Source organism: Rhineura floridana, chromosome 3 (assembly GCF_030035675.1).
Source record: "Rhineura floridana isolate rRhiFlo1 chromosome 3, rRhiFlo1.hap2, whole genome shotgun sequence".
NCBI classification, from domain to species: domain Eukaryota; kingdom Metazoa; phylum Chordata; class Lepidosauria; order Squamata; family Rhineuridae; genus Rhineura; species Rhineura floridana.
The window spans coordinates 50,901,631-50,916,913 of NC_084482.1; the positions used below are offsets into that span (position 1 = coordinate 50,901,631).

General features: G+C 42.4%; 1 protein-coding gene across 1 annotated transcript; it reads right to left on the reverse strand.

The window, feature by feature from the left end:
* Nucleotides 1-1,077: 1,077 nt before the first annotated feature.
* Nucleotides 1,078-10,884, reverse strand: BTBD17 (BTB domain containing 17). Its single transcript, XM_061615715.1, has 3 exons — nt 10,800-10,884; nt 4,738-5,014; nt 1,078-2,525 (listed from the first exon to the last, which is right to left on the reverse strand). Exons 1-3 carry the CDS (start codon nt 10,882-10,884, stop codon nt 1,445-1,447), a joined length of 1,443 nt encoding a protein of 480 aa, XP_061471699.1. The 3' UTR covers nt 1,078-1,444.
* Nucleotides 10,885-15,283: the final 4,399 nt, after the last annotated feature.

Below are 15,283 nucleotides of genomic sequence, written 5' to 3' on the forward strand. Positions count from 1 at the left end.
GAGTGATTGATGGTCCATCCAAAGGGCTGTGGGCATTACCTGAAGGATTAGCACAAGCACCATATTTCTACCTACTCTGTAGTCTGCAGTCCAACTACTCCAGTTCCAAAAGGGTTTTCACCCGTCTGCTGTGCACAGAGCATCATGGATTCCAGTGGCAAAAAGGGCTCAGACAGCATCTGCATTTCATAGAATCATAGAATAGTAGAGTTGGAAGAGGCATATAAGACCGTTCTGCATAATGAATCACATCATTCAGCTGGCCGCCCTCGTAGTCAATCTCTTCTTCCTTTACTGAGCTAGAAATTATGATTTAATGGCACCTACATGTGTGCATATGTTGGGAAGAGCAACCTGAATGTGAAAAAAATCTGCAAGCCATTAGTGATGTGAAATCATTGGAACTGGACAATAATTTTTTCAGAGAATTGAAGGTGGTATGATAGAGATGTTGTCAGGCCATGGTATGTCTACTCATCCCACTTTCATCTGGTAAAAAAAATGCAGATTTTTCCTGCAAATCTAAAATCTTCAGCCTGCATGACCAGATAAGACAGTGGGACAAAAGAAGGGTATGGGTATATAATGTATGGGTGTATAATATATTAGTATAGTGTAGTGAGCAACCAAAGGCAATGATGCCACTTTTAACGTTTACCAACTTGTCTGTTTCCAGCTAAAATTCAAAGGGCCAAATTCCACTGATAAAAAGCTGGTTCTTTTTGTATCCATCTGGTATCAAACCTACTACAGGGACCTGGGGGAGACTGGAAGATCTGATGTATAAACAAATGAGGATGACTAGAAGAAACTCATTTCAATGTTTTTGCAATGAGTTTTTTTCTACCAGGGTGCTGCTGCTTCCCCCCCCCATACACATATATCAACTTGCAACAGTCCCATAGGAACACAGCCTTGTGGGCATGACATGGAGAGCCTAGGGCAGATTCTAAATATGTAAGGGAGGCAAAGCTCTTGCTAAGGGGGTATATTTTGAGAATGATCTAATAAAAAACACCACTGAGATTCTCCAGTTCTACCTGAGATCCTCTGGGTACAATCCTATGTATGTCTATTCAGAAGTAAGTCATATTAAATTCAGTGTGACTGGCTCCCAGATAAGCATATATAGGATTGCAGCCTTTAAATAAGATGGAAGAGAACTTAACATAAGCAGTTGAAATGGAGATAAGGGAACCCCCCCTCCCATGACATATGTTTTAATTTCCTATCTATCAAAAAAAAAGTCCCATGATTTGCAGGGGCAGAAGTTATTTTTATGAAAGAAGCACCCTAGGCCTCTCTAAAAGAGTCTACTCTGGGGTGCATAGATTATAAAATGCATAGCCTGTGTCAGCCAGTTTTGTATTGGATTTGTTGCTGTTCATCAATGCAACCTAGTAATCATTTTCCCCTGTTGTTCCCTGTCTCTCCCCACTTCCTTTTACTTTTTGACCTTGATCAGCGAATGGTAAACTGGCTTGACGATGATATGCAGGTGCAGAGAGTTGTCAATGAGGTATTCAGAGGTGCGCTTCTGCAAGTCAGCGTGCACCAGGAAATCGGCCACTTCATCTGTACTCTGGTGGAAGCTGTAGGCGTGTTTGACAAAGACTTTCCCCTGCTGCCTCATGCCTACCAGAATGGTCTTCTGGAAACTAACTCCAGCAAAGTCAGAGCTAGTTGTGGCCGGAGTGATAACCAGGCGGGGGCGCCCATCCTCAATCCTGATAGATTGGATGGCCCCAGAGACAGAGTCAGAGTAGACAGGACGTAGGCTGACTGGAAGCCAACGTGGGGAGAATAGAACATTCCAAGTCACACGTTTGGCAGAGTCATGGTTGCTGGGTCCCAGTTGAGTCTGGAAACTTGTGCTACGGTCATCCCGCGCTGGGTTGTTAATAACCCATTGGGAGCCCCAAAAAGTGGAGAGGTAGTTGCGGGGCAGGAACATGCTGCAGTTGACATCAAAGTATTTAGCAAAGTGGATTGGGGAGGCAGAATGGAACTGGAAGGCTTGGAAGAGCAGAACTTGCACAGCACTGTAGTACTTCACCATCACTGGAGACTGCTTCTGAAGGTGGAAAAGGTGGCTGGGGGAGATCATAGGGTAGCGCAGGGATCTCAACATCTTCTCTACTACAGGGTCCTCAGGCTGGTGTGTGGCAACCCACTCCTCTACAGCTGTGTACAGCTCCAACTCGCTCTGCAGAACCAGGTCAGACCGTTCAAGCAACAGCAGCAGGAGATCTACACTGACTGAGGCCCACTCAGCACTACTCATCACAGCAGAGAAGTTCCAAGCCAGGAACTGGAGGCAGCTCTCCTGTAAAGCCTCATCACCAATTCTCACTGCATAGTGGTACCAGCCTACCACATGGCCCTGGTTCGACTCACTGGCCAGGTGGCTTTTCATATACTCTGCTACCCCTCGTTGCAAGCTAAAGACACTGTATTTGCTGGCTAATCTGTGAAGCGGGATGGCTTGATGGAGGAGGATGGATATCTCACCACAGTATAGATATCTAGAGAAGGGAAACAATGATACAGTTATTCATTTCGACCATTTTTCTCTCAAAGAAAGCCTGATGGCTTTCATAATTTTTTTTTTAAAAAGAGGTTCTGATTTAGCTACTGAGATACATAGTGTATCAAATTCTTGGCACTGGATGAGGTCACTATCTACCTGGTTTTAAATTAGCTTCTGACTCCTGGTCATTTTTTAAAGTTCAGGATAAAGGCAAATCATTTGTAGCAGCCATGGGAAGTAGCACATCCTTGGACTGAGCTTTGCTCCCTGGAAGCCTTGCACAAATTTCTCATTTGTTTCTGAATTTATGCACACTTTATGAGAAAGAAAGAGAAGATCAGTAATTTTGAAAGAAAATAGATTTTATTAGAAAACCAAGTTCCAAATGATGTGCCGTGTGGTTACAAGCATTGTTTGAATATAAAAAGTTCATATGTGTGAATCATGCCAACAGTAGGTCCAGAACACATCCACACTTTAAAGGGGACCAGATTTGTGTCCAAACTATTGGGAGATGGAAGGAGCCTCTTCTAGTTTTAGATGTAAATCATCCACTCCTTCTTTTGCTTTTGCCTTTGTCTTTGTCAGTGTTTTAAACTTCTCAAGAAGACTCTTTCCTTTCAAGTCTAAATGCAGTCTTCTCAAATGATCCCTCAAATTGTCACTCTGATTATTATTCATTATTAATACTGTATAGCACCATCAGTGTGCATCACATTTCAAAGGCCAAGAGGACAGGGTCCTGCCTTGAGGAGGTGTTTTTTTGTTTTTTTATACAACCTTATATTTGGCCCAGGGGAGACAATAAAGGACGGGGAGGGAGGTGTGGGCAGAGGTAAACCTGGAGAATAATGTGCAGTTATTTCAGTTACAGGTACCTTTGCTTAATTTCAGCAGGTTATAGGGATTAAGGGATTCTGCTCATAGAATGGATCCTTTGAGGTTCATTATGTCATATGCTCCATTTGCTAGCTATGCATCAGTTCCCCTTACCAGGTGTCCCTGGGTTATTGGATTTATTATTCTGGAATTGTATCTCATTTTGAGGTTCATTCAACCACATTTTGGATTCTGCTGATTTGCTATGGTATTTCTCACTCCAACCCTACCCCGCTTACTTCTTACCCTCCTTGCTTAAAACATACAGTTTTTCCACTTCTGCTGTTTCCCTACCCACATGTCAGCATCTCTTCACTGGCCTTGGTTACTAAAAGGCTGATGTTATAGATTAGGGGAAAGAAGCATTTATATTACTAATGGGAATTTAACTGTAGCTCCAAAGTCTATAATTACACAGCATCTGGAATCAAAGTAATTGTTTCAAATACAGTCAAAACCTAAAGGGCTATGGAATAAAGAAACATGGACTGTAGCCTGATTCTGCCTTTTCTTCCCCAAAACCAAAAACAGGAACTGTTGAGGAATCTTCCACATCACAAAGATTACAGTCAAAGTTGATGAGATTCTGGAGATCCATGACTGATCTCCCATCTTTTAATTTCTAGGACCGCAGTACTGGTGGGATATACCCTCTTATCCCATCACCACCATTTTCCTGATCTACACTGCCCCCCATAGTAACTATGGGCTGATCTAGGCCAGGAAAACAGCACAAGGGAAAGGGCTAGTCTCCCCCACATTCATTGTCCTCATCTAATTTGAAGAAGCCAACACTTCCCCCCACCTCACAGGAGCTTTTAAAAAAAATTAGATCACAAATCTCCCAACATCTTGTCTCCTTCTATACTTAGAGGCCCAGCTTTGCTCTTGGCCACACAGATCCATTCTGGCTTCTCTTAGCCTAACAAGGTGGGCATATACTGTGTCAGAACTGTGGGGCAGGTTCAGTTCCAGTAGGCTTTATTTAGAAAGCTAAAACTTGTAGAACAACTGCATAGCTTTGTGACTAGGTCTAGGCCCAGGCAATTTTCCATTTCCTAGCCAATGGCCAATAGTCAGGGATGGTTGGAGTTGTAATCCAGGGCATCTGGAGGGCAGCACATTGGCTATCCCTGCAATACTGCATCTAAAGCCTGCATTTAAAAGGTTCAGCCTCACAATTAGGAGAGATGGAGGAAAACAGAGGGAAAATATAGCCCTGACTGAGGATAAACAGAGTCAAGGCTACTCATTCACTCACTCCTTCCTGTCTAGGTCAGTGAGTTCTTCCAATTTCTATATGTGAAGAGCATGCCACAACATCTTACCTAATGAACTTTTCAAAAAGGGCTGCACTGTCAGGTGGCTCATGCAGAGTGAGTACTGTTTGGTTGTGCAGGAGGCTCTCAAAGATCTTGCTCTGCAAGCTGAGCATCAACTGGTGGGTGTGAAAGACTTTGATTTCATCAGAGCCAGCAGTGTGCACTCTCAAGGTGGTGTCACTGGAGTTCCTGTTGTGCAGGAGCTCTTGTAATCGTTGCAGCAATGACAGTGAGTGGTTGATGGTAGCCACTGTGGAATCTCCACTGAGATCTGCCTTCTGGACTGCAGAAAACATGACACAATGGCATGAACAGGAGGTGAAAAGCATTTCTGATTTTTTAAAAAAACTTTAATTTTTCCCTTTGTGATGCTCATTGTGGCTTTGTTTGCCATAGCACTGAGCGCTATGTCCAGTGTGGGCTGGCCTTGGGCTCTTAAGCTTGCCTCTCCTTTGACACAGCCATGAAGAGGAGATGAGAAGCTTTTGCTTCTGTTTTGAAGTAAGTATGGTTACTCATTTTGTCCAAACTGCTAATTGGTTTGCATTAACTATGGTTTAGGACTGGGGTGGGAAACTTGTGGTCCTCCAGATGTTATTAGACTCCTCAACCCTAGCCAGCATGACCAGTAGTCAAGGATGATGGGAATTTTAGTCCAGTAACATCTGGATGGAGGGACACAATTTTCCCTCTGAATAGTTTATGGGAGCAAGCCAGAAAAAACCATGGCTAAGTTGGTAGGATGGGGTGAGCAACCTGCGACCCTTGATCTAATTTAATTTACAGATTACCCCCAAAGGAATATGGCCTTTAGTAGAAAAAACAGTTCCCCATCCCTGCCTTAAACTGTAGTTAATACTAAGCACAGGCTCTCTGGGTTTGGACAAAACAAATAACTACAGTTAGTTGAAACAAACACATGCTTCTGAGCATGGAGGAAGAGAGTGGAGGGAGTCATACACAAACCTGGAGGCTCATACATATAATGTTAAACCATAGTTTAGTGTTACATGTGAACCAGACCTGTGTTCTAAATATGCCTTTAACTTAAGGAGACCATGTGTTCTATTTTACAGAGGAGCGTCCTTTATTTGAAAGGCTGTCTGGCCCAAGTCTGGTTTAACAATAACCATTAGAAGCGAGAGCAGGGACCCTGAAGTTGCCCGTCAGCAATTAGCACTTGGACAGCAGACTGAGCAAGGTACACAGGCCACCTGGTCACTGTCTTCCCCACCATGATGTATTTCTATTTTAAGTTATAGTAATTATTTATAAATTTGATCTATATATTTTGTGAAAATCAGTGTCTTCTTTTTGGGTAATGTATTTCCTCTTCTACAACAAAGGCTCTTACCATATAGAGTGAGAAATGCCAGGAGTCCAAGCTGGATTTAGAAAGGGAAGAGGCACCAGAGATCACATCGCAAACATACGTTGGATAATGGAACGGACCAACGAATTTCAGAAGAAAATCACCCTGTGCTTTATAGATTACAGAAAAGCCTTTGACTGTGTAGATAATGAAAAACTATGGAATGCTTTAAAAGAAATGGGGGTGTCACAGCATCTGATTGTCCTGATTTGGAACCTATACTCTGGACAAGAGGCTACTGTAAGAACAGAATATGGAGAAACCGATTGGTTCTCCATCGGAAAGGGTGTGAGACAGGGGTGTATTTTCTCATCCTTTTATTTAATCTATACGCAGAACATATACGGAAAGCAGGATCGGACCAAGATGAAGGAGGTGTGAAAATTGGAGGGAGAAATATCAATAATTTAAGATATGCAGATGATATCATACTAATAGCAGAAACTAGCAATGATTTGAACCGGATGCTGATGAAAGTTAAAGAGGAAAGCACAAAAGCAGGACTACAATTGAATGTCAAAAAGACTAATGACAACAGAAGATTTATGTAACTTTACAGTTGACAATGAGGACACTGAACTTGTCAAGGATTATCAATACCTCGGCACAGTCATTAACCAAAATGAAGACAATAGTCAAGAAATCAGAAGAAGGCTAGGACTGGGGAGGGCAACTGTGAGAGAACTAGAAAAGGTCCTCAAATGCAAAGATGCATCACTGAACACTAAAGTCAGGATCAGTCAGACCATGGTATTTCAGATCTCTATGTATGGATGTGAAAGTTGGACAGTGAAAAAAGCTGATAAGAGAAAAATCAACTCATTTGAAATCTGTTGGAGGAGAGCTTTGTGCATACCTTCGACTGCGAAAAAGACCAATGATTGGGTGTTACAACAAATTAAACCAGAACTATCACTAGAAGCTAAAATGATGAAACTGAGGTTATCATACTTTGAACACATAATGAGAAGACATGATTCATTAGAAAAGATAATAATGCTGGGGAAAACAGGAGTAGAAAAAGAGGAAGGCCAAACAAGAGATGGATTGATTCCATAAAGGAAGCCACAGAGCTGAACTTACAAGATCTCAACAGGGTGGTTCATGACAGATGCTCTTGGAGGTCGCTGATTCATAGGGTCACCATAAGTCATAGTCGACTTGGAGGCACGTAACAACAAACAACAACAACTCTCCTCTCTTCTGTCTCTGGCAATGTGTAAATAATGGCCACCCTACTGGCTTTAATAGAGGCCATGAATGTGCCCATCAGATTAAGCTTACTTGTCATTCCCCACACAAACCAAAAGCAAAGGACCAGTTGCAACCAAATATTCTGATAGCAGGAGAGGCTTTGTCTCCCCAAACTATAACTTCTTTCTATCAAAATGACTCTACATCTTGGACACCTTATTCAACCTTATCCTTTTGAGAGGATACACTTGTTAGGAATTATACATCATTTTTGGAGGGACTGAGCTCTATGGTATTGAAACATGGTGACAATTATGAATCCACTTTAGCTGCAGCCAGTGATTGATAGTCTGACCGTGGTGGGTTCAAGAAGCAGTCCCAAGATGATTATCATGATGATGCCAGTTCTGGCCTTACTTTAAAATTGGGGTTGCTAAGCCTGGATCTGTGATATGCTGTGTCTTATTATTATCATTTATTAAGCATCTATAACTACCTAGGGTGACACAATACAAATAATAAATGACAAACTCTTCCAAGGCTCAGTTGCAATCTTAGCAACTCCTAGTATGAGACTATAAAGGTGTACTTGGAAACACATTTGTAAAACGTAACAGTGAGACAAACTAGCTGCATAGGCTGTTTGAAGGGAGGTACACATACTTGCGAGAAAAATATGTGATACTGTATTCCCAACTTTTCTCTCAAGCATCCTTTGTTATGCTTCTGTAGTAGCATACTTCTGTTATGCTTGCAGCTCGGAATGGTCACTCAATGTCTCGTCATGGAAGTTATTAATAGGAGATGGTCTGCTAATACCTGGAAACCTCTCTTGAATCTTGAGTGCTTCGAAGGTGTTTCCCCAAGCTAAGGGGAGGGTCTTACGTAAAGTGTAGGGCGAAGGTCTGATGTGAAGTGGGTGGGTGGGTATCTCACAGGTGGAAGGAGTTTGCTTCCATTTGCCTCTGTTTGTAGCTTTGTGAATAAAGCAAATATTACGAAAAAGGTACAGTCTCTAGTGCACACTGTCCCCTCTCCCCCCACCTCCCAATCAAATCCAGGAGCACTGCCCCCTAGAACATATCACCACTCAAGGACATAAAGAACACACAATAACATATTTAAGGAAACTTATGAGCATGCTGCAACCAAAAGTTAATTCTCTATTGAAAATAATGGGAGTTATATTCTTGTTTACTCTGGTTCATATTTCCTGTACATATTCTTAGTCTTTGATAGAAAATGGAAATGGACTGCCTTCAAGTCAATTCCAACTGATGGCGACCCTATGAATAGGGTTTTCATGGTAAGCAGTATTCAGACGGGGTTTACCATTGCCTTCCTCTGAGGCTGAGAGGCAGTGACTGGCCCAAGGTCACACAATGAGCTTCATGGCTGTGTGGGGATTCGAACCCTGGTCTCCCAGATCATAGTCCAACACCTTAACCACTACACCACAGTGGTGTAGACCACAGTAATATTTCCAAATCTAGAAATGAGCTCCTTTTAAAAAGAAATGGAAGGCCATCATTTCCAAGATTTTAGTACATCTTAACAATTCTAGCTTCTAGAAATTCCCCAAGGTTTGTAATGAAATCAGTAGCGCTTGACTGCATGACTCCCTAACATTAACGATAGTAATTAAAGTCACCCTTACTCACTGCTCTGCCTAATCCTAGCTAGCTCTTGTGGGTATTGGAGCTTTTACTTTACTACTCTTGGGAGTTGGATCTGAGCCAGCAATTTCACAGCCATCATTAACTCAATGAAACCACTGCCACCGGATGAATTAAATTCTCACACTGAGCCAAGTTACACTCTTTTGTCTCCCTAGGGAAAGAAAGCTTAGCCTGTTCATATGCTCTATATCTTGGCTTGCTTTTCCTGCCCAGTCCAACTTGGGCAGGAATGAAAGGTTATAATTCAGTGACAAAAGAATCCTACTCCCTCTAAGGACAAAGAGACACAGTGGGATGGAAAGAGCTACTTAAAGGGGAAAGCACCAAACATGGCTCTTTCCATAAAAACATAATCTTTGTGGAGGCCTCTCAAGAAGAAAAGTGTTTGTAACTCTTTGCTCCAGATAACAGAGGGGAAAATCCCACAGCTGTAAAATCTCTTTTTTTTCCCCCTTCAAACTTGAGATTGTGTGTCTTTCTGTGTGGTCTTCAGTCCACAAACCCCTATTCTGGTTTGGACTGCTATTTGCATGAGCAGCCATATCATAACATCCCGTACTTCAGAGAGGAAAATTGGTGTGTTTATTTTACATTTAAGTCATTGAAAGGATCACAGCATGTAAATGAGAAAATCATGTCCTTGGGCTGCTAAAGAAATGTTGAAATACTGACTTCAAAATATACATTTCCTTACATTCCTGAGAAACCACCAATTAATGCTAGCCATCTGTGTTGTCCTAAAACATTGTGCTCTCTAAAAATTCACCCAAGCATAATTGTGAGATCTAGCTGCCTGTGTCCCCTCAAAAGAGGGTTGCCAGTGAGTTAAGTACCGCCAACAGATCCATTATGAATCTGTACCTTGTGCCCAATCCTATTCAGTGGGGATATAGAGTTGAACGGTATGCAACCCCAACTTTTCCTTTGCCTCCTTTGCATCTGCCCTGCCGCTCCTTGTGCCTGCAATGAATCTGGCCCCCATATAATATCTTTTAAATCCATGTGTTATCCAGAGGATTAGCTTCTTCCAGAAACACAAGTGACACAAGCTGAGTCGGAGATTGGAAATGGGAGACTCAGTCTTCCGCTTCAGATAGTCAGCTTGATCCAGCATCAACAAGATGCAGGAAGTTGTCGTTATTATGTATATGCTTGTTTTCTATTACAATTATGATCTAAGTGGCCTTCAATAATACTGAGTGTGGTAGTGTATTATTTCTCTTTAGGACACAGTCCAATTTTCTGTAACCCATTCGGTGGGTGTTGTAGAGCAGACGCCCAAATAGGCCAAACCTTCAAGGTCAAGGGTATGTTGAGCACCGGCTGGATGCAGCCTGTTCAGTATATGAATGCATTAGCATGATCCATTAGATGGTTACTTTTGCAGAGTGGTCTAGCAATTGGAGAGTAAGCCCCATAATTTGGGCGACCTAGCATCAGTTCCTCCCTCAGGCAGACTCCTTGTGTAACCTTGGGGAAATTTATTCACTTCACTGGAATACAGCAGTGTGAAATAATTTGCTCTGAAACAGTACAATCCCACTCCCTTTCTCTCTGGGATGTTAAAGCCAGGGAGTGTCTGGAGCATTAGAATACCTGCTGCTCAATTCTCATCAGTCCATTAAAGATTACATTGCATTTGGCTAATACGGTTTAGTAAAGTGTACCTTACTAGATTCTTCACTGGTACTAAAGTTTGGCAACATGTCCCACTTTCTCGCCATTTTCTGTGGATACACACTCTGTAACCTGAGTTCCTCATGCCACGCCAACCCAGCCAGCTCACCTGGCAATGCTCTTCCCCAGCAGCCCTTCCCCCTTACCTGCTTGAACAGCCAGGCATAGTAGTGACAGAGCAGCAAAGGAGAAGGTCCATCGCCTGGGCTTAGCATGCCGGACTTTAGCCATGGCTTCTTCCTTAAGCATGTCCGCAGAGGGAATAAGCCCTCAACTGAGTGTGCTAACGTGTCTGACTCTTTATGTAGGACACTGAATCTCCCTGCCCCACTTGCCATTGATTGGTGGAAAACTAGTAACAGCTGTTACCAAGGAAACCACTTAAGATTGTGAATTGATGCCTGTTGGGCATTGTGGGACCCCCTGGATGGTCCTCTGAGCCTCCCTGGGACAGCAAGACTACCTTGAGTCTTCAGCACGCAGGAAGCTGTACAAAGAGTACTCATCTTCATATTTTTCCATAGTCATTTCTTAACTTCAAAGTATCTGATTGTAAAACATTGGGTTTTTCCTTGCACACTGGCCCCAGTCAATTAGAGATACGTTCAGTCAGGCTGTCAAGATAATGTGCCCTCCTCACCAGTTCTAAATGCTGAATTAGACCTGATTAACATTGTGTGAACAAAACAGGCCTTCCTAGACTGCAGGTTTACAATAGGACAGGAGGAGTGTTAGAAGAGACAGAACATTTGTTACCCAAACTCTGTTTGCTCACACATGGAATATATTTTTCTGATGTTTGACTTGGAGGAAGATGTATGCATTGTTACATCATGCCCATTAGGGAGCAACATGTTTCTTCCAGGTAGCATGGCAAGGCACTCCAGGGGTATTTGAAACAGTCATGGCCTGTAGAGAGGTGCAATTCTTTACTGCCACTCGGGGTAGCAGCTAAGGAAGAGAGGAGGGGACTTCATTACAAGCCAGTACCACCATCAAGCAGGAAAGCCTGGTCTCAGGTATTAAAATACTGCATCCAAGCAGAGACATTTAGTGGTTTGCACTCCTGCAAACTAATGATGCCACCAGCCAGCATTACAGCTGCACACTTGAGTGTGTTATGACCTGGCCCACAGAACCGTCTGCTAGTAACCTTGAGCCAGGTCCATATGCCCACATTGTCCGATGGCCCAAAATCTACTGGGCAAAGAGTCCAAGGGACAATTTTGATGAGCATGCAGAAATGCTGCCAAACAGCAAACTTGGGAGTGGCAGCTCAGGTTTTTCGGGTGAGGAGCCTGGACTGGGCAGCCCAGGGCTGTTCACTCTCCAAATGTTTGGAGAAAGCAGAGGCCACAATCCCAGGCCAACAGTGTTTCAGTAAACAGCTCTAAGCCAGAGCACTGTGCTCCACTACTGCTTTAAATTCCCTGCAACTTCGCTTGAAGGATGGGGCTCTGTCATCAGGCCTTTAAACTGTTGGATCAGTACCTGCTCTCCTTAGAAATTATTAGGGGTCCTGCAAAGCTTACCTCAACCTGTACTTGCTGCTGGACTATTCCTCAGACCATTCCCCTTGAGTCCTTGTTTAATCTCACTTAGCTAACAATAATGCAAATGCAATATCTGTCTTTCAGCCTAACCTACTTCACAGGGTTATTGTGAGGATAAGATGGGGCGAGGAGAACTATGTACACTTTGAACTCCTTGGAGGAAAGGTGGGATATAAACATAATAAATGAATGAATAAACATATGTATGTATGTATGTATGTAATATCTGGATAGCACAAACTGGGCTCTTCCCTCTTTAGATGCCACATTGTTGGCAGCTACTTTCCCTTCCTCCTGGACCAAAGTTCAGCAATGGCAGGCAAAACTTGCCTTGTACTCATCCATATGGACTGCACCTCCCAGTAACATAACAAATACAGATCATTCATAGAGATTATTTATTTATTTATTTATTTATTTATTGTTGCATTTGTATACCGCCCCGTAGCCGAAGCTCTCTGGGCAGTTTACAACAATTAAAAACATTAAAAACAAATACACAAATTTAAAAACACATTTTTAAAAAGCAATTTAAAAACACATGCTAAAATGCCTGGGAGAAGAGGAAAGTCTTGACCTGGCGCCGAAAAGAATTAGTGGGCTATACACCACTAATTCAAAGGGCTCTTCTAGACAACCTGTTTGTTGAACACTAATCCTAATTTGTTTTCACAAAGTTTATGTGAAGGTTACATTGTGTGGCACCACATCACATCAAACTATTGTTATCCCAAAATTTGTAGTGAATTTTCCCACCAGTGTTTGTTGACAGACAGAGACAGACAGACAGATAGATAGATGGATAGATGGATAGATGGATAGATGGATAGGGCTTGGGGAGTGGATTTGTTGCACAAAAGCACCAAATCCTCTTTAATCGTGCAACCTAAATTTGCCAGTTTACAATTGAATTCCACCTGCAAAATAGTAACAGTCTGGAAGCAGCCAAAAACTTCAGAATTTAGAGCCTGCCACTGCACAAGATACTTAGATATGCTCTTTTCTCAATCTTGTGCAAATACAGTCTAAAAACCCCTTAGAAATGGCTGTTCTTTTTAGAGTTTTCTAGGGATCTTAGATGCCCCCTCACAGCTGATTAACTTTAAAAGGAAAACTGTCTGCTAACTTTGTATCAGCTGTGAGGGGGCATCTTAGAGCCCTAGAAAACATGCAACTAATTGCTTGGGGAGCTGTATCTGCATAGTGGAACCCTACACTACAGGGGTATGCATGTGCATAATGCAAACACATGGGCAGAACTGATTGCACTGGTCTTGCCCATTCAAACAACACTTAGTGGGGAGCCAATTGCTTTAGAAAGATGTAACTGATTATTGCTGTTCACATGGTGGCATTATATAAAAGGAGTCATAGAATCAGAACCACAGGGAACTAAATCACACCACTGACATCAATGTTCATACAGTACAGAGGCAGTTCCACAGTACTGATGGGCCTTGAACTTGTTCATCTTTGACGAAACCATTTTGGCTCTTTTGTATCATGGTTCTTTCACTCATAATGTTTTTCCCTAAATGGAGATCACTGTTGTAAGGGGTGGGAGCATGTACATAAACTATGTATACTGCCATGTGATGCATGGAAATGGACTGCTTTCAAGTCAATCCTGACTTATGGTGACCCTATGAATAGTTTTTTCATGGTAAGCAGTATTCAGAGGGGATTTACCTTTGCTTTCCTCTGAGGCTGAGAGGCAGTGACTGGCCCAAGGTCACACAGTAAGCTTCATGGCTGTGTGGGGATTTGAACCCTGGTCTCCCAGGTCGTAGTCCAACATTCAAAACCACTACAATACACACCTCTTTTTTGCTATACGTAATTGGTCATATCATCCTACTGTGTATACAACATGCACCAAAATAGACGTGTGTAGTTGTTATACATGCTTTTGGTTACATACAGAATTATATATGATAGGAAAACCACTGTGTAAAGCAGCCTGCACTATAATAGGGTATATACATATTTCCATGTTCAGATAATAGGAAAACATCACAGATGGGTTTCCTTCTCATAATAATGTGTTAATGTACAATTTAATAAACAAGTGCTGTTTCAATCTTAAGAGAAACTCTTCAGAGTTCTTAAAAAGGACATCTTTCTGAGAATTTGCCACATGGCGATGATGTAGTTGAAACCATAACATATAATGTCTAGAATCCTTAATGAAATCAGAGGTCTGCTCCACCCTAAGACAATGGCAATCAAGATTTGCTTCAACCAATTTTTTTATATACTAACAGGACCATCTGAGTTGACCCAGAAACAGAGAGATAACAAAGGTCATCCTGTGAGTCTATGAGGTTAGACTTGAATAATTTTTGAAGCTACCTTATACTGAGTCAGACCAGTGGTCCTAGTGCTGTGTTGAAAATTTCTCCTGTGCTTTTTCCAATCATTTCCCATAAATTAATGAGAAAAGAAATTGCATTCAAAATTTATTAAAGAACAGAGAAAATTTCAGTGAAATTCTCATGGGTGGGGTTTAGGGTTTTTGATGCCTCACCCTTTTGAGGTGTTTGTGAGTGTCTTTTCTTTTATTCTACAAGTCATCTCACCAGTAAACTGCACTCTGCAGCCTTCCCAGGTACTGATGCTTCAGCCAATGCCCAGGGAACAGGTCACCATGAGGTAATTCTTCCCATGGGGCTTTTTCAGACCAGGAAGTACAGGCAGCCAGGGAGGCTACAGAGTGCTGGAGAAATGTTTTACCGGAGAAAACCCCCACATACACCTCCCTTGGCCACCCCACAATGAGTAAGTAAGCTGAAAACCCCACAAAGACCAAAATTCTACATGAAATTCTCAAGTGCCCTAAGAATGAGACAGGTAAAGGGAAACTAGTGGCTCTCCAGGGTCTTGGCAGAGGTCTTTCCCAGCACCTGCTACCTGATCCTTTGAACCAGAGAACAGAGCTTTCTGAAACATTCTACACACAAAGCATGGGCTTTTCCACTACACAAATTTCCATGGTGCCACCAGTCTCCAAGCACAGGTCAAAGGCAGCCTCAGACCTAGGACTTTGCTGACAGAAATCCTCAGCCTCTAGAGCCACA